The sequence below is a fragment of the Pholcus phalangioides genome, unplaced genomic scaffold (assembly GCF_987345545.1).
Source record: "Pholcus phalangioides strain wild (caught in Gottingen) unplaced genomic scaffold, Ppha-v1.0 ptg000006l_1, whole genome shotgun sequence".
NCBI lineage: Eukaryota > Metazoa > Arthropoda > Arachnida > Araneae > Pholcidae > Pholcus > Pholcus phalangioides.
Genome location: NW_028301599.1, coordinates 759,251 through 782,446, shown reverse-complemented (window position 1 = coordinate 782,446; position 23,196 = coordinate 759,251). Strand labels below are relative to the sequence as shown.

Below are 23,196 nucleotides of genomic sequence, written 5' to 3'. Positions count from 1 at the left end.
TAATGATTAAAAAAATATCTATAATATATATTATTTATATATATTTTTTAATATATATATTTTTTTATAAAATATTTTGTGGCTTTTGCGAATGAAGTGGGCTGAAAAACCACAGCGTTCGATCGGTCCAAAACATTAGAATGATCACGTGAAGCTATTGTTTGTTTACAAGTGATAAGGTGGTGCAATCAAATTTAATTTCTAATAGTAATTTTCACTGTTGCAGTCAATGTGAGTCATCGTCGATAGGCATCGGCACGAGGTTTCCCACGAACTCGTCACAGTGTCCGCGTCCGAAAAGCGAAAATGCCCGTCGCCGAAAGAGCTCCTCTCTTGGGCAGAAATGACCGCGAATCGCGGCGGAAAGACATTGCCGCGGCCGCGATTCTGTTGCTGATATTCCTGGAGAGGGTCGCTTTTTACTCTCTGACGTCGAATTTTTATTATTACTTAACTCGGAGGGAAGGCCTGCAGTGGTCGCCGGATAACGCCGTCGTGGCGTATTTCATCTTCTCCGGAGTGGGACCCATTTGCTGCCTCATCGGTGGTGTCATCGCTGATCTGTTTCTCAACAAATTCGCCGTCATCGTGATAGGATACGCGCTATTCTCCGGTGCGTACCTTGTCTTGCCCTTTACGAGTGGCCCCGATGGTCCGAAAGATGTGATGGGTTCGATGCTGTGCCGGGATTTTCCTAGTCTACCGATCAATGGGACTGGTGTTACGAATCAAACCGTGAGCTTGACTGAAGAGGCATGCGCCGGAGTGGTGCTTCCCGTATTTCTAATGGCCGCAGTTGGGTCAGGGCTGGCTAAAGGGAACATTATAGCATTTGGCGCTGAACAGGTAAGGATTGAGACTAAAACTCTTTGTCTAGCTAACTCAGCATATATTGTGTCGCATCACTCACATTGAAGAAAAGGTTACTTATCCACGAATTAAATTTACTACATAAAGCATGAATTAGTGGTTGATATAAAAGAAATATAGGTGAGGCTGATAGGGCTCTAGCCCAGAGGTCAGAGACAATTTTTACTATATTTTTTTTATTTTTCACACTATAAATTCACTAGAGCAGTGGTCGGCAAATTGCGGCTCTTTGGCCCCTAGAGTGTGGCTCTTCCACAAAATACCACGTGCGGGAGCATAAAAACTCCAGATTTTTGAAAAATCATGTTTAGACCAGGGCCGTCTTAAGAGAATGATCGAGCCCCAAGCCAAGTGATTTTTCTGAGGCCCTACCAGCTAATTTTCGAAAATTTCAGCCGGTTCTAATTTTTCTGAGGCCCCTGGGACGTGTCCGGGTTGGCTCCGTGCATTTAGACACACATTTTGGCCGTTTTTGTTCTCGCTCCTTTCCCCTCCCTAGTGAATCATCTTTTTCGCGGGCTTTCGCCGAAAGTCTGATGCTGCTGTCATGTAACACTTCCGTGACCTATCATGTGGGTCGAAACTAGGAAGTTCGGGGAAAAGTTGTCAAAAACGAGGCTTTTGTCTTAAGGTACTGGGAGGGGGGGCGGGCAGATAGACGCAAAAGATGAGTCTCCTCGCAGAACATGAGGGGGGGGGGCATGCAATGTTTTTCATACCAAAGAAATGTCAACCTCTACCCTGTCAGATCATAGAAGACAGCGCTCCTAGGTCCCCATCTCTCATGATGACTCTCCCGTGACCACCTCTCTCCATCTGCATCCAACATCAGCCGTATACAAGACGTGTGTGGTTGGGAGAGTCTGAAGTGGTCTACCTCAGCGAACGCACCTCAATCAGAATCAGATCGAGGACGTTTCTAGCGAAGGCCAGCTTAGGAGTACCCTAATTAAGTTAATAATAATGTACCTACTTTCATTAATGGCAGTAAATTGTAATATAACAATATGGTCAGAGTTGGTGTTTGGTGAAGTAATATAACATAGAACAAGCATAAATCTGAGAAAATAGTCCTAAATATGTTAGGACTATGCATGCGTACACACATAACATAACACACACGTGTTGCATGTACTAATTTATTGAATCCCTTGGGGAGTGTGTACTAGGTGCATAGTGTTGCATTTACAAGGGGGATTAGCGGAGTGGTCTAGAATGGCAAATTTGTAGGGATGAAAAATTATTCTGGTACTGCCATCCAGCTTCGATATTTTGAAATGAAAAAAAAAGCTGGTGCTTGATTTTTCATATAATGTAAGTTGGCTATTATTGAAGTTCTGCCTATGCTCTGCAGAAAGATTTTTTTTTTTTTCAAATAGGGGACCACCAACTCGCATTTGCATCTTAAAGTTGGAAAACTTCAGTAAATCAACTCCAGACAATATCACCAGTGTGCCGTCAATGAAACCAAATCTGAACCCATATCTTCATGATGAGAATCAGCACAACCAGTTACACTGAATGCATTTTACAAAAAAACATATAAGTTTAACCCACACCTTTCACTTTTTGTTCCCAAGTTTTCAGCCATGTCAAAAAGCAATATGTTGCTAATGTCATTTTCAAACTTCGTTGGGTGTTCCTGGTAATAACTTAGCAAATAGTGCTAAATCAAATCTGGCAATAAAAAGAAAAATAGTCGCCAAACAGTGGTGCACCGCATATTGGAAATGTACCCAGCATATACAGGGTGGGCAAAAAGTCCAGTAGAAACTTTAAAAATTCATAAAAACCGGAAAAATAACCAAAATGAAAAATGGTTTGCAGGGTTAGCATTGCTAGGTCATGGGAATTTTTTTAAGATGGGAATAAAACAAATTCAAAAACAGCCGATAGGTGGCACTGACATACACAAGCCAAAGAATAGATGCTCAAATAATTAACAGAATGCCTCCAAATCGTTTATTACAGCAGTATGCGTTCCACATGACTACCACCACAGGGGATAACACATTGCAGGTGAGTCACAAACCCAGCAACGGCAGTGTGCAGCAGATCTACATACACAGTTTACAACGGTGAACTGGTTGTGGATTAGGAATGAAAGTTCTTATAACGATCTCATTTGCATATTTTCACCAAAATTGTTCGTACCAGTGCCACTTATCAGTCTTTTTGAGGTTTTTTTCATGCCTTATAAAAAAATTCCAGTGACATAGAGATGCAAATCCTGCAAACCATTTTTTATTTAGGTTATTTTCCACAATCCGTTTTTTATTCATTTTTAAAGTTTCTACGGACTTTTTTCCCATCTTGTATATTGTCATCAACTTCCAATGTTATAAATGGCTTTGGCTGTAAGAACCACTCTTCCCTGCCAATATATTGTCATCAGTGTCTTTAAGTTCCTGCCTTCTTTCAGAACAAGCCAATATATAGCTCACTTCAATATACAGTGAACACTCGTTACCTGTGAAATTCAGCCTAAAGTAAGTTTAGTTTGCAAGCTCGTTTTCAGGATCCTTTTCTTTGCTTGACAACTTAACTCCAATACAACGGAATGCATAAAACTGCATTTTATTAATTCAGTAAAATCAATAAAGAACATGATAGGAGGCACTTTTATTATTATTATCATCATTGAATACAGTTCTATTTTGACTTCTTTTCATTTTGCAGGTGCAATGTAGAGGAGGATCCGTGCTCCGCACCTATATCACTTGGATGTTTTGGTTCATAAATTTTGGAGCTACTGTTGCTATTTTAGGGTTCTCTTACATTCAAGAATTTTACTACTTCTTCTATGGATATTTGTTCCCAGCGGTGATCATTGTTTTGGCCACACTAATTCTCAGCTTCAGCTATTCTATATTCACGTGGGAAGAGCCCACTAAGACATTCAAGCAAATGTTCAACATACTGAAAGAAGCTCGTGAATCAAATAAGAGATTCAAAGCCCGACAGATACAGGTTCAAGATGATGAAGGGTATGACTTGATATTTAAATTCAGTTTATCTCTTCTTTGATAATAATACAAAATGTGTATGGTATTTATTATTAATCAATTCACACATTTTATTTCCTAATTCTTGTAATTGTACGAAATATTCAGTTTTCTAATGAATTTACGATTGTTCTTCAGACACATTATAACTATAGCCTGGAAGTTTAGGCACTAAAAATGGTCAATATAGGTAGGAAAGAAAGCACTAAAAATACTTTAAATAGGCACTAATAAAGGCATTTATAATTAATGAATCAAAGAAAAAATAATCAAAGCTAAGATATGAAGAGTCCAAAAACCAGCTAAAAACTGGTTGCACTTACTCTTGTCTACTATTTCAATTATAGTTTAGTTCAGATAATAATGCAGTTATATATTATGAATTGGTTTTATGAAAAGAAAAAACGAAGTGTTTGTGGCCCCTCAAGATTGGGTCGATTTCAGAGCCACCATCATCAAATGTGAAGCGTGTAGAGAAAATAAAGGTGGGATCTTTTTGAGTTATGAATAATTCTCCTTCATTTGTTTATATTAAAGTATTTGGAATATGGTATTCTTCATCATATAGTTGAAACGCAGCTATCTAAAGATTTAACCTTTTTTTTTGTCACTTATGTTACCTCATATATGGGACTCCTTCTAGCATGAGATCTGATGTGGCTACACCTGTCATACATTTCTGAGGATGACTCTGCTCAATTTAATCAAATACTGAATATGTATCTAAAATTAATAGCTATGGTTGTTTGCAGTGAATTTTAGTGTGAAAATAAAATCAAAACAACATAGACCCAAGGTTCGGTGCTTTGTCAGCTCCTACCTCACCCAGTGTGAGCCATGACAACAACTGATAACCTCGGGACAGTTATTGGTCAGCTATACCTATGCAGTTCAGTCCAATGTGTGAACGAAACAAGTTATGTGAAGCGTGGGAGAAACAAGCTTTTTTCAAGATTTTTTTCATGCATGGGTTCCGTTTGTTTGAAATAAAAATTTTGATGTCTAACATCATCCTTCCAAATTAAAGTTAATGAATGGCAACACCCAGTTTTCAATGTCTCAGGCACTTATACCTATTCATGTTTAAATAGGGCTGGAATGGCGGGGCAGGGATAGGGCCTTCTGATAATAACTAATAGTAATTAGGCAGGTACACCTTCACAGGGCCCACTTTGAAGGGGAGGGGGGGGGCAGAATGGGCCAGAAGGAGCCTAAATGCAAATTCTTGCATAGTAATGGCTAGTTACAGCGCTGATACTAACAGTTGGAAATCTAAAAAATTCTTTTGAAGTTCTCCGTGCTCAAAATATTCAAGTTCTACAGAATAGGGCCTCTGAATTTCGCAAATAAACCTCGAAAAGTTATGTTAACTTGAATTAAGTTAAAATAGATATTTATGGCAGAAAAGGTTAAAAAAAAATTGTTTTTACAAAAAAGTTTTAAAATAGGCAAAAAAAAAAAAAAAAAAGACATTCAGGGCATTTTGCCCTAAATGACTTTTTTTCTTGCAAAATTCTAGTGCAATCAAATACAAATATCACAACAGACAAAATGCCCAACGAAGTGGTTGAATAAAGATTCCCATAAAAAATATGGATGTCAAATATATATCTAAACTACACTGGTGTAAGAAATTAAGAGAATTTGCAGACTTGGTCGATTATCTCTAGAACTACTGTACCAATTTTAATGAAATTTGATATGTGCATACATTGATACAATACAAAACAAATAACCATTCAATAATTGTAATACACACACGCATGATCGTGCATAACACTCATTGGAGTCGGAAGGTATGAAACAGCAGTTGCAGAATAAACAAAAAAATGGGTTAATAGGGGGTATGGTCCCCTCTTACAGATATACAGGTCTCGCAGCGTGATTTCATACTTGAAACAAGGCAATTTATCATTTCCTGTGGCAATTGATCCCACTTGTTCAGCAACGCTGTTTTCATTCCCTGGATAGTTCCCGGAGGGGGGTTACGAGTTACAATTGCCCTCCCTAGAGCATCCCAGACATGCTCTATAGGGTTAAGGTCTGGAGATCTGGCTGGCCAATCCATCCGGCGAATATCCTCACTCTCTAGAAAATCGTCGAGCAGAAGAGCTCTATGTGGCCTCGCGTTATCATCTATTAAAATGAACTCAGGGCCAACTGCACCCCTGAAAAGGCGAACATAGGGGTCCAAGACCTCATCTTTATACCTCACACCAGTCACAGTGCCTCTTTCAAAGACATGGAGAGGTGTGCGGCCATCCAACATGATGCCTGCCCAGACCATTAAACCCCCTCCGCCATAATGGTCGATTTCGCGGACATTGGAGGGTAGGTAACGGGTCCCTGGTTCTCTCCATATGAACGTACAGCGAGAATCTGTGCTTAGGCTGAACCGGGACTCATCAGTGAAGAGAATGGTCGCCCATTGATCCATACTCCAATCTCTATCCTCTCTGCACCATGATAAACGGATTCTCCTGTCCGTAGAAGTGAGGCGGACGCAAACAGCAGGTTTTCTTGCAAACAACCCTCTCTCACGAAGTCTTTTGGAAACAGTCACCCTTGATACACAGGTTCCTGTGGCTGCATACAAGTCATGAGAGAGCTGAGAAGCTGTAGCACTCCTCTTACGCCTCGCTATAATCGGCAAATGACAATCTTCTCTGGCCGTCGTGGCTCTTGGGCGACCTTGCCTAGGCTTTCTCTCGATGGATCCGGTATCCTGGAACTGTTTCCATAAGTTACACACGACGCTGGGCGTTAAATTGAACTCTTTACAAATCTGGACTTGAGATTGGCCTGCTTCTAGCCTCCCTACAATTCACCACTTCATTCCATCATCTAAACGTTGGTGGTTACTCATTTTTACTGTTACAATTTGAAATTAACCGATTGCTGCAAAATAACACCAAGAAATTTGCCAAGGTGTGCTAGCGAAAGAAATGCGTCTTAACGTACGCGCGCTTACAAAGCCTGTTTCTCTACTGGCTCTGCCTACACACGTGTACGCTTACGTATTTGACGTACAAGATTTGCATTTTTGTCTAGAAGCAGTGGTTTTACATTCAGTTCAGTTCTTTTCATGAAATTTGATAAAATATGCAAATTCTCTTAATTTATTTCACCAGTGTATACCAAAAAAATAGTTTGCTAAAACACATGAAAAACGTTTTTTTTATCTGAACATATTCTACGCTACTAAAACTACCACAAAATATTAACACAACAACAAACAAACGTGAGGATCTACTTTAAACATAGCCTGCAACAACTGCCAGGACTACCAACTTATTAAAAAAGCCCCAAATCATCCCAAGTAAGGCTGCTGTTCCAAGTATGGACACTTGACTGCAATAAATATTAATTGACATCTGTCTTTTAAATGTATTCTGTGAATTAAACCACACTTTTTTCGTCATACTGAGATGGGGGCTATACTTCAATATTTGAAAAGCTGGTGTCCTTAAAGTTTTACGGTATGCTGACTAAAACAGGGAGATACTGCATGCTGTTTAAAATATTCTATTGCTGAAAACCAGTTAATTTTGTTCATTATCACTCAATTTTAAAAATCATTTATAAATGTTATTTCTTCCAATTGTTTAAATTAATGTTATATTGCTTCAATAGAAATAGTATTGATGCCCATCATGGGATATCATGGTTGGACATGGCAAAAGCTGAATTTGGTGGGAAGTTCCATGAAGCAGCTGTTGAAGACATAAAAGCCATTGGAACAATACTGAAAGTTTTCCTCTTTATAATGCCATATTGGATCTTATACTACCAAGTATGTTTATACTTTTTTTCGATTGTGTAATGCATTGTTTCTCAAAATTCGTGGCTACCAGAAGTGTCTCAATAATCTGGAGATATTAATTTGTGTGCCTATTTACACTTTGAAGTGGTTCTGTCTGGTGTTAGTGTGTTATAAATGAGAATCTACTGTGTATTATGAACTATATAGTTCATTTTTCATTTGAAACAAAACTTTTGTATTAAGTCATAATCACCTTGTAATGACAACTTTTGATTATAGAATAGAACAACTTTTTGGTTGTGGTTGGTTCATTAACGGTTTTTGTGTTGTAAATTTTTTAAACTTTTACGGATTATAAAAATCATTTTAAGATAAACTAAATTTTTAGAAATACTGTAAGTTTAAAACAGAATATAAAATCAAAATTGATTGATAAAGAGAGCTATTCTTGTAATCACTTTCCTTCTAAGATGCAGAGCTGTATTTATTGTTCTTCTGAGGACATCTAGTAACATTGGCATTCAGCACAACTTCAATACCAAAAAATTAACAGTCAGTAGAAACAATATTACAGTAAAACCTTGCTACAATGATACTCAATATAATGACAAATCCCTCTACAATGATATTTTTTCAAATCTTGTTTGGAATTGCCTTTAGTGTCATGTTAATTCCTCTTGGTACAACAATATTCTATACTACGATAAAATCCCTCTATAACACAATTTTCTAAATAATGAATTTTCGAAACTGCTACACTGATATTTTATTAAATCTTGCTCAAAGTATACTTAAATATATTTTCAAATTCTTCACCAGTTTTTGTTCTTTTGAGGAGGTTTAATAACATCACACAGTATTTTGCATCATCTATCCACTGAAAGTAATAATAAAGCTGCTATGAAGCTATTCTCATTATTTTCTATGTAGTACATAAAAATGTCATGTGGTAAACCACTTTACATAGTGAAGCAGCTAACCCAATTATATTTATCAAATAATCTATTATAGTCCGTTTCAGGTTAACTTTGCAGTGAAGAGGAAGCTATGAGAGAACTGCATCACTCGTTGCTATGACAACGAAAGCCTCTTAACCCATGTATCGATGCATGGCCTCGGTAAGGTATGGCTGATTCTCGCCAATCTCGCAGAAAAAAAATATTTTTTTCGTATAACGTAATGCTTGTAGAAAAAATTGCAGTCAGTAAAAATGAGCTAATGAAAAAAAAAAACCATCGTCGATACTTTCATAAATTAAAGTGCGGTTTTCGAAAAAAAATTTTTTTTATTGAAAAGTATCTACTTAGTAACTCCTATTAACCCGGTTTTCACGTTTGAATTTGGGAATAGCCCCAAATAATAATAATAAAAATGATAAGGAAAAATTTAGAATTCTTTTACTTACTTTTCTTGCCGCAATTTCCGTCGCTCACCCACCCGAACGCATATACGTCGATGCCACTTGTTATCACTACAGTTTTAGTCATTTTTTACGGATTCCCATTCTATGGAATCCTGACTGGAAGTTGTAGAACTATCGGATTCTCTATTACTTATTAATTGTTGCTCCAACATGTGTTCCATCAGGCCATCTGCAATCCAAAATTCCTCTTCCTTTCAATAACGTGCTTTATGCATTATTGCCAAAAAGAACGGAGAACGTTTTAGCGTGTCTATCTCTGGTGAAAAGATACAACTGTCACAGAAGGAAAAAATACACTGCAAGCCTAAACCATTGTGGGTCTCTCTCTCTCTCTCTTGCTTATTTATATTTATCTGGAGAGACAGCCTCTGTGTGTGCTGTGGGGGAGAAGTTGGTGTGTGTGCAAAAGAGGCATTACTTATGTCAACACCCTTCGCTATCGGCTATTGGAATTCAGAAACCACCCCTATCCTACGAACACGGCAAGAAATAGATAATTAAAAAAGGGGGGGGCGCCGTAATAAAGAGTGGAACCGTAACCTACACCCATAAAGAGAGCCTCTCACAACAGTATCGGCGCTGTCGTGAAAGAGGGACACTTCTTGTAATCTATGTGTGAATATCTGAATTCGTTGGAGGCTATTTTCGGGAGAAAAAAAAAACTGATTCGTCGTAGGCCTATAACTACATTCAAAACTGAATGGAAAATTCAACAAAATGACGATATAATATATATATATAATTGTGCAACCAAAAAAAAAAGCACGACAGTGATATTAGCGGGGAAAATTTCTTGTAAATCGCGCCAAAATGTTCTTGAGCTCGCCATGGATTTTTGATAATGGTAAGCAATATTTTTTCTAATTTAAAAATTTTAAACAAATATACATTGGTTCAAAACGGTATTTTTTCAGTATCTTTTTCGAAATCATAAAAAAATTTGAAATATTCTGTATAAATGATCATCAGAAACTTCCGATATATGGGAACTATATTTTGCGGCGAAGGAATACACTCTATACCTTTCTCTTCGCTGCAAAGTTAACCTGAAACAAACTATAGAATCCATTTCCTACGGGACGATGGGGGGTCATTATAATGAGCTTCGACTGTATAAAGGTTTCACTGGTGTTTTTGTAATTTGGCGTTTTATTTAAAAACAATTCAAATTTTCAAGTAACATGGACATTGAAATCAGTTCTTTTTCATTCTAGAAATCAGAAATGTCCTGTTGTCTAATTATAAATAGAATCACAACTTTTTGATAAACTTTTTCACATAAATAGGAAGATTTCCAGAAGATTTGGCTACAGTTCTAATTGTTTTTATGGCTTTTTGCATCCCTTGGTGACGGGGCTGGAACTAGGGAGGGCTGGGGGCAACTGCCCCGGATGGCAGTTACGGGGGTGGTAGTTTTAGGTGGGAACAAAGAACATGTTGTGAAATTATCTAATTTTAAAGTTGTGGGGGCGGCAAAGTAATGTTTACCTCTGGCAGCTGAGTCACGTGTGCACCAGGTGGCAAAAATCCTAGTTACAGCCCTGCTTGGTGGTATATAACTCTTCTAAATGGCAATATATTTAGGAAAATGAATTATTATTATTTGGAAGAGATTTTTCGTTTAGCGTGCCACTCATAATGTCTGAATGAACACCAGAACTTTGCCACTAGACTTACCCCGTTGAAGAGATCTCTTCCAGCCCAGCTTCGTGGCAGAGTCTGGAAGACACTCATGATGTCTGCAGACAAATAGGTCCTCATATTCACTTGTCTGTGAGGCAAGTGACTTTTATTTTTCAATTCTAAACGCTGTATATATATTAGATTGAATTCAATTTCAGATGCAATCTACATTCCTCAAACAAGGTTTGAATATGGGATTCTGTTTCACAAGGGACAACAATAATGATCCTACAGATACATACAAAGTAAGTTTTACTTTCGCTTGCAAAAATATTTTTATCTTCTCCCCCCCCCCCCCCCAATCTTCTGTTGCTTCCTTTCACTTTTTTTTCAGTGTATGTGTATGTTACTGCCGATTCGCGAAGTGGCTGAGAGGTTTGGCCAAAGTTAGACTTGCAGCAAACATTCAGGCTTTCACCACCAATTTGCAAAGCGGCTGGAGATTCCTGGCCAATGTTTGATGTGCTGATGTAAAATGGTCCAGTAGGTGCCACATCCATTTTTTTTCAGCACCAACATGTGATTCATGGCTTTATATTGTATTGGTATTGGATTAGCTCCATGGACAAGCGAAAAAACTATATAATAATATAAAGTTTTTTTTCTGTCAGATTAAAAAAAACTGATTATCGTATTGTGACTGTGATATGATTTGTATCTTGTGTAAATCAATATAAAGATAATCACTATAATAAGAGCTGTGGATACTCCCTACATGGGCATCCCATTCTGTCTTGCTGCATTCACGTGATGATATATTCTTACCTCTGGGGGGGGGGGGGTAGTAAATTCTTACACGATTGACATGTTTAAAAAGAAATACAATAAACATGTTGGGGTAAATCGAGAAGTATTCATACTTAGAATAAGATAACCATAAATATATTTTATTATAGTTTTTAATTTTTATAATTGTATATTTAATTGGGTTGCTATATATTAGAAATATATGGCATCCATATTTGTTACCAGCATCATTTTCTCAATCACCTTGTTGCCTGTTGTGGCTTTGTATTTGTATATACAGTTGATTACAGTTTTAGCGTATACTGTTATAGCAAAAATCTTATTTTAAAGAAAACTTTTCTAATCCCCCCCAAATAAGTTTTCATAGAAACAATGTAAAAACCTTGAATTCCTGTGTAACAAAATTCCATTATTAGGAAGTAATTTCTCCAGTCTCTTGGAGTTGGTTATAACAGGATTCAACTGTAGAAGCATGACAATAAATGATATAAACGATGTGTGAAGATGTTAACAAGTTCAATGACCATTTACTATATTTTCCTGCATTTAATCTGCAGTGGCAAGTAATCTGCACATGTGAATTAAGGAATTGGAGTGGGGTTATTGAAAAAAGTGGTGATTTTTGCATTGTGTTTATACATAGGTGAAAAAATATTTTTTACAAATTAATTAATCCTGTCGGGGAAAAAAAAGCTTCAGATAACACACAATGTGCAGTGAGAATAAAGTTATATATGCTCGAATTTTCTACTGAAATGAAGCCATTTATTTTTCGAAAAAAGTCGACGTACATACAGTTTCATCCAAAACTTGACTTACATATGATTTCTGACAAGGCAAATTAAGGGAAGTCAAGCATTTGTTTCATCGTCTTATTCTTAAATCTGCCCTCAGCACATTGACTTATTTGTGTTTAAAATGCATCATTTGAAATAATTTTGTTTTCAGAGATTCCCAGTTCTGGCTCATAAAATTAAACTGATATTTGTAATTTGAATTTACCCTTAAATGTGTAGCTTCGCATATGTGCAAAGAATTCTTCATTCAAGTTTAAAGATAATATTCAGAATTGCCTTTGTTGATAAGGTGAGGTCATATTCTTTCCATTTTATATTTTGAATTTGCTGGTCGATGACCTAATTAACGACATCAACTCTTTGTTTGTGCAGAGCATGTGTGTCTGTGTAAAAAATTTGAAAATTTGTTAAAATGTTTCCTCTATTTTTTACCTTGAAGTTTGGAATCCAAATTTGTTTCTTACTATAGTTTGAATGATATAGAAGGTAATTATGTATTTGAAAAGTAATACAACTTCAATACATTTATTTTATGCACAATTTTTTAGGCTTTGCATGTCTTCAATATGGTCCTGCCTGTATAAGCAATTCAATTCTAAATAGATTTTGTAAGGCTTTCAAAATACACGTCTTTAACTGTGAAAAAATTATCAGCATGAAGAAAAATTGAGTATTTTAGGGTTAATTTTTAACAAAGTTCAAATTCAACATTTTTAATGATGCAAAAATTATTGACAATCAATATATTTCCTATTCTCTTGTCAAACTCAGCTTCAGAAATATTAACCAATTGGGAAAAGCTCTCAATTAACATTCATTTTCATGATTTCAATCAACAATTCATTTTCATGTTCTTTTGATTTACTCTTTCTTTGTTTTGTCTACAGATTCCTGCAGCATGGCTTGGCTTGTTTGAGGGTATAGTTTTAATTTTCTTTCTCCCATTCATCTCCTGGTTTGAAAGGCGCTACTTGCGTTTACCTCTTTTTCCAAGGATTCTAGTTGGGATGGTTTTTGCTTGTTTTGCTATGTGTTCTGCAGCTGTGGTTGACCACTTCAGATATACTTATATTGAAAGGTATGTTTTAGTCTTAATTTTTTTTTTTGTTATGAAGTTTATGTTAAATTTCAAGTTTGTTGAAAGTTTTTGCATTTCATTTATCAAAGCTCATCTTTTATTTCAGTGGGAAAACCACTATATGCATTATTCATAAAGAACCTGTGTCTCTGGCCAATATATCCATACTCTGGCAAATTCCACAGTATTTTTTCATGGGGATCAGTGAAATATTTTTAGTTGTTACAGGTATTTCTGACTTATGTGTTATTTCTGTGGGTTTTTTTTTCATTATAATAATTTGTCCATTGCAGCCTTGATTTTAACTACCTGCAGTATGAAACTGGTATGAAAAGATACAATGACAATATTTACCAAGATTTCAAAACATACAGCCACATATTTTCATAATTTTTCTATAGATGATGATTTTATTTTTATTTATTAATTTTTTTCTATGTTCTTTGTCATTAGACAAGTGATAAAGGTATTTATATTTAACCCTTAGGCTGTTAGAATTGTCTGAAAAATTCTCTCACAACGACAGTGTAAAAACATTTTCCCTTTTTTCAGTTGTCTTTTGTGAAAGATAGATGGCACTCAAAGTTTTATATTACAAATACAGTAAAACCCAAAACGAAAATTTATGAAATGAAGATGTGTCTTCAACGGAATCAAATATAGTCTCTTCATTGATTAATATTTTTATGCGCACCTTTATGAAATGGAAACTAAAATGGAGTATCATTTCCGTCTCTTGACATTCTGTTTCGTACAGGTTTCACTGTATAATACATAGTTTCCCAACCTTTTTCGTCCCATCACCCCCTTCTTCAGAAATGTTTTCTCCCATCGCCCCCCCCCCCTCAATGCAATCTAACCTATAGGATCCTATGTTATACCCGTAGCTTCCACTGTCCCCAAGGGGGCGTTAACGCCCGTGTTGGGAATCACTGGTATAATACAATAAAAAAAAGTGTGTTACAAATGCAGATCTAGGTTCAAACCCACAACCACTGAGAAAATAGTGATTGAGGGACAGGCAGAGACATTACCGCAACTCAGCAATGTACACCTTACAAGCAAACCTGTTAAAGAATAGAGAAATAATAAAAGAAGTGGGGAAAGAAAACTAGAATATGTATACATACTCAATTAATACATCACTTGAAGAACTTCATGTTAAAAAGGAAAAAATTCAGATCATCATAGAATGATTGAGTAGGCTACTAAGCTGAGAGTTAAAAAGTTAAGTTGTTAATTTTCTTCAGAGCAAAGTGAACCTTGGTTGACTGGAGAAAAGGTACCACAAAATATTTCTGGAATTTCCTCAGTTACCAAGAACCTCAGTTGATAGAAAAGATAGTTCATTGACTAAATGAAGGTTTTCATATTCATTAAAAGCATAACATCAGAATGTACTACTTCACCAAACACCAACTCTGGCCATATTGCTATATTGCAATTTACTGCCATTAATGAGATGGGTTGGAAATGAAGGTGCTGTCTATCAATGGTCGCCTCAAGCTCGTTACGGAAAATATCTTATCTATTTCCTCCCTCGGGTTTGAACATGGGACTGTGGTTGTCACAGCTGGAATCAAAGATAAATAAGCATCACGAGCAAACGTATCAAGAGTTGAGAATTAGAACTTATTACATTTAACTTTTATTATTGAATTTAACATTATTTAAATGTATTGAATATATTTGAGAAACTTTGACAAGATTGAGTTTCACCATAAGTCTCATTCCGTCGATGTGACAGTCCATATCTTCAATCCATGGAGAATCAGTCCTTCAAAGTGTTCGTCAATCACTCAAACTACACCACTGAGTTCCTTTACTTCTGAGAACGTTGGAAGTCGATACAGTGACCAGAGTTGAATTCAGGAACACTGATGACGAGGAACCATACTCCCCAGATGGAGTCGGCATATGTCTGATGGAGCAAGATTGAAGGTGAGATGTAATGCCCTGAAGTGATCTCACTGTCACCTTATGTAGGGTTGGCTTCTGTCGAGGTGACCAATCAGCACTGATCTCCAATCACTCCATACAAACACACTTTTAACATAAATAAACTGTGAACAATAAACAAGAGATGCAGGAAATAATTGAAAAACAACGTGTAAAATAAGCTTGCCCCTTTTCAAACAGCAAAAGTTATTCTTGTTAGTTGATGAAAAAACTTGCATGGCGTTGTCTCTGTGGAAAATATTTGAACGTGAAGATGGGTAGCTGTTGCCAACTATGGATTTCTTAAAGTTATCTATCACATCAAAATAATCGCCAGTGCTCCTTTTACAAATGAATTTTATTTATTCTGCTGAGTTGAGAGAAAATTATATTTTTTAAAACTTCTTTGCTAATATTGGAATTAAAATTAGTAGATAATTGACTCTGAATTTGAAGTCGTTCCTTTTGTCATAAATACCAATGAAAGGGATGAATTTTGATTTTAAAGTTTTTTTTTAAATTTGCTAAACTATGGTCATCGTAGGTTTTCTTTAGATGGAGTGCGTGGATATATTTTATTACGGATTTCATGAAAATTCTGAAAATTGAAGATAATTAAGTCATCTATATATTGAAAAGCACAAATTTTTCCACAAATTGGATTTTCATAATAGTGCAGGAAAATATTAGTAAAGGCACTGGAAAAACTAGTTCCTATAGGAATGCCAGTAATTTGTCCGAAAAGATTAATACCATTGAAAAAGGTAGTTCTCAAAAAATGCAAAACTTAGAAAGACATAGCCAATCAATTTTTTACATATTAATAGTTTCCATACTTTTCAAATAAATATTCACAAAAATTTTTAAAATATTACCATGGCAAATGTTTGTAAACAGATTTTCAAAATCACATGTTTCTGTCGATTGCAAATTACCATTTCTGAGAAATTCCAACACTTTTTTGTTATTATTTATAATGAAGCCAGTGTTTTTTTTCATTATTTATTTCATTTAGAATTTTTTAAGAATGTGAGAAAAATTTAATCCGGTTTTGTGGTTATAACTATTGGCATTACAAGTAACATATCTAAATTTTACTGGATTTTCATAGAATTTAACAGTGAGCAAATATGAAATTTTAAATTGTCATTAGAAATTTTTAGTGCACATTTTTGCACATTTTAAAAAAATGTGCAAGATTTCTTTTGTTAGTTTTCTTGATAGGTCTATCTACTTTGACATATGTATTATTTTGCATACATTCTTTGATTAATAACTCTTTAAAAAGTACTTTACAAATGATAAAATTATTGGCAGCTTTATCAACAACTGAAATGATTAATTTTTTCCACTTTTTGTCGTAATTTCTTATTATTCAATTCAATTGTATTCATCACATCATAAAACTTACATTGGCGAAGAAAATCCATCCGAAGGATCGTTGTCGATCCATACTGGTGGACACGATTATTATTGAGTTAATTTTCAAACACGAATAGTAAATATTAATAATAAACTAAAATAAATAAATAAATAAGTAACAAACAAAACAATGAAAAAATGCAAGACAGAGAAATCATCTAATGAATATGACATACATACACACACATATACGCATACACAAAATATTACATTGATTTAAATTAAAATTAGTGATTTGTTTTATTAATATAAATAAAATAAATTATAAATGAAGCAAATAATTAGTATTAGTATTGAAATAAATAATGGCAACAACGGAAGGTGCGATTCAGAAATTTTTTGAGTGATATGGTATTATTATTAACAAAGAAATTATCAAAAAAAAATTGTATGTTTACTTAAAGTTGCTTTGATGTCCTTAATAATATAGTATTTCCATTCAAGAAAGTCGTTCACAGGCCAGACATATTTACGTGAAAGCTTAGATACATATTGATTAATTTCACTTGAAATATTGTTCATTAATATAATCAAATTATCATTATTGGAAATTATTTTTCTCAATCTAAACTTAGTGCAAAGATTCAAAATATTTCTCAAATGCATGTTATCAACAATTTATAAATCACCCATGATAACGTGTTTGTATTCTATGTCAATAAATGTTTATACAAAATATCATTACAAAAGCAATCATTGCTGTTAATTTTGTTAAGATTTTGACTGTTATAATTGCAGTTGCACACAATACTTTTCAAGGTTCTAGCACATCTTTATGCAATTTTTTGAATGCAAGTTTTTCTAAGTGGAAAAATATCCTTATATTTATGAAATAAAGCATATAATTTGTTAAAGATTTTGTGGAGAAAAGTAATAATAATTCAACTTCCTGTGTGTTCTGTTTTTCAAAAAGTTTGTCGAAATTATCAATTTTTAGTTTATATTTAATCAAATCAAGAATTAACAATTTAATATTGTTGTTATTAAATTTGAAAAGTTCAAATTTATTTTTGACAAACCATATTAATTGTCTATTTCTCAAAGAAAGTATCTTTTTACGAATATTATCGACATTGTTTAAATCAAATAGTGGGAAATTAATTTCTTCAAATTTATTTTCGATGTCAACTCTGTTTCTTATTTTTTTTACCTCTACAACCTCTGGTAGCAGTGTTACTGGCCAATGTACGAAAGAATTTTATAAATACAGTTGCCCCTGTATTCTCTGTTTTTTCCTTCCTTTATTGAAAATTTTTTTTGACAACTCAACAATCGTTATTCACGTGGGTTTTTTTTTTTACAAAATTTGAGTTGTGCTTGTTTAGGATGGCTCATTCTTCTAGTGCTACTGATAATGCTTTGAAAAGGTAAATAAAAGTGAAAACTTCACAAGAAAAATTAGATATATTGACTATACTTGGCAAAAGTAAGTCAATACCTGCTGTGGTCTGCGACTAGGGAATCAACTAATCTGCAGTGAGATATATCAAGAAAAAGGAATCTGAAATTCGTTCAGCTGTAGCTGCACCCATGGCAGTCAAAACTTTGCAATGCCTACAGGATCCATGTGTTTCTCTTACAGAAAATGCAGTTTTTTGTGGGTACAAGACTGATACAAAAAGGTATTCCAATTGATTGTAATATTTTAACACAAAAGGCAAAAAATGTTATTCTTCCATAAGGAAAGGGCTGGTGAAACGTCTATTTCATCAGAATTTTATGCAAGTAAAGGTTGGTTCTATAGGTTTGAGAAACAATTCAGATCACCCAATGTAAAAATCACCAGCAATCAAGCTTCTGCTGACCAGGAGGCAGTTAGAAAATTTCCAAAGACTTTGTAGAAAATTATTGAAGAGAAGGGTTATGCACTTCAGCAGGTGTTTAAAACTGACAAAACTACGCTATTTTGGAAGAAAATGTCACAAAGAAGTTAAGCAAGAAAAGAAAAGTGAGCTCCTGGTTTTTTAAGGCAAGTAGAGATAGATTTACTATGTAGTTTGGCGCAAGTGCGTGTATGGGCAGCATGATAAAGCCCACCATCATTTTCAAATCTGCGAATCCGTGAGAATTGAAGGGAAGGATAAGCCAAAGCTACCAGTATTTTGGACGAACAATAAAAAGGCTTTGACTATGAAAACACTTTTCTTGAATTGGTTAAAACAGTGTTTTGTTCTGGGAGTCAGGAGTTACCTTACCTTGTTAGTGAATAGATGCTATTCAAATTTCTTTTGATGACCGAGGAGGAATTAATGCAGCTGACTGGTCCTGAAACTGAAGCGGTACCAGATGAAGAAGATCAAGATAAAGAAGTAGACGACAAGTTGACCACAAGTAACATAGCGGGAAAGCTTCGCAAGCTCAAATCAGCAATAGATTATTTTCAAAACACAGATCCCTCTATTTTATGTTCTTCACATGTAGAGAAATTAGTAAGGAAGCCTTGTCAACATACTCCAACATATTTGATGGTATGAAGAAGAGAAGAAACGGCAAACAGAGAAAAATCACAACGTTCCTTCAGAAGACACCACCAACAATCGTTGCACCCTCTTTTACATTCCCTTCTACCTCTGCATCACCCTGTCCTTTCTCATGATGTTCAATAAACGAGATATACAAAAAGAACTATGGTTTCGGTTATTCGTGGATTTCCGTATTCGCGATCACCTCCATAACGTAACCCCCACGAATATGGGGGGGGGGCGACTGTACATGTATTATTAAGATCAGGAAAATTTTGACCATTAATTTTTGTGTTAAGCCCTTATAGAAACAGTGTTTTAAATTCGCAGATAAATATATTTTCTTTATCTCAACGGCAATTGATATTGTCTGTTTCATCTAAAATAGTTAAACGTGTAATATCAGAGTTGTGTTTCTGAAAGTGCAGCAACTCGAAATCTTTTTTGTAATTTTTACCAAAATTTTTTATGTCGGATCTATGTTCATTGATACGTATGCTAAGGTTATTAGAAGTTTACCCAATATATTTAAGATTTCAGTCGAAACACTCAATTAAGTATATAATATGGTTGCTTTACAAAAATTATTATGACCATTTTCAATTAAAATTGGGTCAGCACATTTACATGTCCTACATCTCTTATCTAGACATAATGAGTATTTTTTTAATTTTATTATTATGAAACATGTGTTCAGGTAGCATATTAGAGATAGCCCTCTGGACAAGACCACTCTCTTGTTTGGGCGTGCGTATATATATATATACACACAAAGCCTACACTTTTCGAACCATGCATGGGGTTCCCCCTGATGATGACCCACTGCATAGGTTCTATTTCACTCTCATAAAATGGAATTTTTTTCCTTTTCTTAAAATAATTCTTTTTGTATATATATTTTTTTGAAAGAACAAGTCAGCAGCACTAGCGCTTTTGTCATTCAAAAGATACTTTTTCACGACCTTTTCATTTTTTATCTTCATTTCACTTGTATTTTTATCCTACTATATATATATATATATATATATATATATATATATATATATATATATATATATATATAATAATGGTTTATCTACCATCGGGAGAACCTTTCTTTGAGATCATAGACAGGCAAGCAAGTTAACCTACGGAGGCATCACTTCCAAATACGAAATTCAACAGCAAGAAGAGATTGCTTTTCTCACAGGTACAGATGTCGTGTGGCAAGAATATTTAACAGTCTGCCATCAGAACTTGTATGCGTCTCCTACGCAAGATTTGCTTCCGCTATTGAGGATTTCGACTTGGCTCCATATATAAAGTGCTTTCCCTTCTGACTATTTATTTATTATTTATTCACACATTATTATTTTATTTATTATTACTTTTTCAATATAAGTGCATTTCATGCCTTCCGGGTTATAAAAAATATATATATATGTTTTTTAAAATTTTTTCCAGGGATAGAATTTGCTTTCTCTCAATCTCCAACATCAATGCAAGGAGCAATGATGGGACTTTTCTATTTCATGTCAGGTGTCGCCAGCTTTTTAGGCCTAGCCATCATTAAGATATTCCAATACATCTCATGCAAATACTCATGTGAATGTTGTAATTATGATAGCGATGGAAGTAGTGGTGGATGTAATATGGTCTGGTACTTTGTGTTCTTGGCGGTGTTGCAGATAATCTTTGTTGTCCCATTCTATTTTGTATCGTCCCACCTGAGGATTCGAAGATATGACAGAGTTCATGAAAACATGTATGGGAGCTCAGAATCGCGAGTGAATATTCATGGATCTGAGAGATATGTATTCGGCTGAGTATGTTGTTAGGCTGTGTGTACTGTTTGCCTGATGGTAGCTTCATGGGTATCAAAGCTGTTGTGTAAAATATGTTTTTTATTATAACAAAGGTATTACATTTATTTTATATAACTCCAACTATACATTCATGGCAACATTTTTAATATAAAAAAAATGATCATTCAAATCAAATTATAATTCTTTTTATTTCATATTACATTAATTGTTATTCATCGCCTATAGGCAGAGAATTGTTTAATATGCAATGATTTTGCTCATTGAAAACTATAGGCACTTCCACTAATTATTTTATGCTTTGTATTATTTCCCTTCTTCAGTATTTCTAATGGGAACTAATCACTTATTGTTTTAGAGGTTTTTTATTTTTTTATGTGTTTGGTTGTTTTGGGGTGATAACTATACTGTGATTGTGTACCCCCCCCCCCCTCCCGATTTGATTATTATAGGACACTATACAAACTTCCTTCTTTTCTAAATTGAGTTCTTCAATGAGTTCTGTTTTTTTTTTGGCACCTTGTTGGTCTGTTTGCCTGTTGTCTTGTTGTGTTTGTATTTAAGAGATATTTTACAAAATCCTTGCTTAGAATTCTGTAATATCTCTATGGTTTTTCCTTTTGTTATCATAAGCTTACACATGTAGATATATGTACACTGTGATCAATTTGTTTCTACCAATTGTAGAAATTATTTTAAAAAAATTATCACTCATATTGAATGGAAAAACATAATGATAAATGAAAAATTCAATTTTAGTTGTTTTTTTTTTAATTTTATTAATGAATTCTTAGCGATTACAAGCTAATAAACAAACTTCTTCCTTGGAAACAGTTATTTTCCGGATATTTTTGCTGAGGTGAACTTGGAAAGAAAAGTCATCGCGTCTCCGCCGGGACCTGAACCCAGGCCTCCTTGCTTACCAGGTAAGCATGCTACACATCTACACCACTGAAGACATGACCCTGCCTTCCTTATTTCACACAATGTGGCGTGAGGCCGGCGGAGACATGATGACTTTTCTTTCCGTGTTCACCTCAGGAAAAATATTCGGAAAAATAACTGTTTCCTTGATATCTGGGGCTGGAAAAAAGCCATCTATCTCACTCTAAACACTTCTTCCTTGTTTTGAGAACAAATTCAGAGGGGCATTTGCAGGGGTGGAAGCTAAGCAGGCTATAGCTCAAGGCAACAAATTTGAGCGATGATTGGTCAAAAAATTAGAATGGAAGATGGGTGAAAAACTAGAAATTCATCTCTGCTTATAGAGGAGGGACCAGAAGAGTGACAGAGAGAGTATGAAATCATGTGAGTGACCTAGAGAATGAGAGACTAGATCAGCTTGAGACTAAAAGATTGATCCATATAGTTTGCAAGAGAGCATAGGGGGTATGGGGGTGACCAAAATAGCGTGCAAGTGTGTGAATGACCAAAAGAGTGACCTAGAGGTTATGTAAGCATGGGAGTGAGCAAGAGAGAGAGTGTGTGTGACGGCATGGAAGTGGCAGAAAGAGTGACCTAGAGAGTGTTTAAGCATAGGAGTGGCCAAAAGAAAGCTCTATAGAGTGTGTGTGTATAAGTGTGGGAATGACCTGGAGAACAGATTTCCCAATATTTTTTATGGTGCTGACTCCTTATAGTGATAATGACAAATGCTCCTTGGACTTCCCTCTCCTGTAGTTTCAAGAGATTAATTTTGACGTTGAGATTCCATAAAATTCAAAAGGTGATGTTTTTATAATTTGCATGTCATAAAAAATTAAAGTAATTTGTTGAAATTTTGCAGCACACAAATTTGTCATTCATACAATGGTAATGAATGAAAATGATCCTGATGTGTGTGTGTGTGTGTGTGTGTGTGACTCCTTACAAAGTATTCACGGACCCCAGGTTGAAAAACACTGGCTTAATGAGGGTTTAAGCATGAGAGTGACTTATTGTGTGAGTGTATATAAGCATGGAAGTGTGATCAAAAGAGTGATTCAGAGATCGAGGCGGTAAAATTTGTATATCCTCCAGCTGCCAAAACCATAAATCTTGTTCACTAGTTTTGATTATAAATGTTATAAAAAGTTATATGTTATAAAAGTTATAAATTAATAAAATTTTGGAGGGAAAATCCATTAAAAATGACTTCAATGATTTCTATTTGATTGATTTACAATTATAATGAATACCTTTGTCTCATATAAAGCAAATTACCCCT

The 23,196-nt window shown here is 35.0% G+C and overlaps 1 protein-coding gene across 1 annotated transcript; it reads left to right on the top strand.

Annotated features, from left to right (window-relative positions):
• The first annotated feature begins 89 nt into the window (after positions 1 to 89).
• Positions 90 to 21,933, top strand: LOC149085639 (solute carrier family 15 member 4-like). Its single transcript, XM_089232443.1, has 7 exons — positions 90 to 846; positions 3,550 to 3,857; positions 7,509 to 7,668; positions 10,903 to 10,989; positions 13,176 to 13,366; positions 13,473 to 13,594; positions 20,632 to 21,933. Exons 1-7 carry the CDS (start codon positions 307 to 309, stop codon positions 20,991 to 20,993), a joined length of 1,770 nt encoding a protein of 589 aa, XP_089088569.1. The 5' UTR covers positions 90 to 306; the 3' UTR covers positions 20,994 to 21,933.
• The last annotated feature ends 1,263 nt before the right edge of the window (positions 21,934 to 23,196 follow it).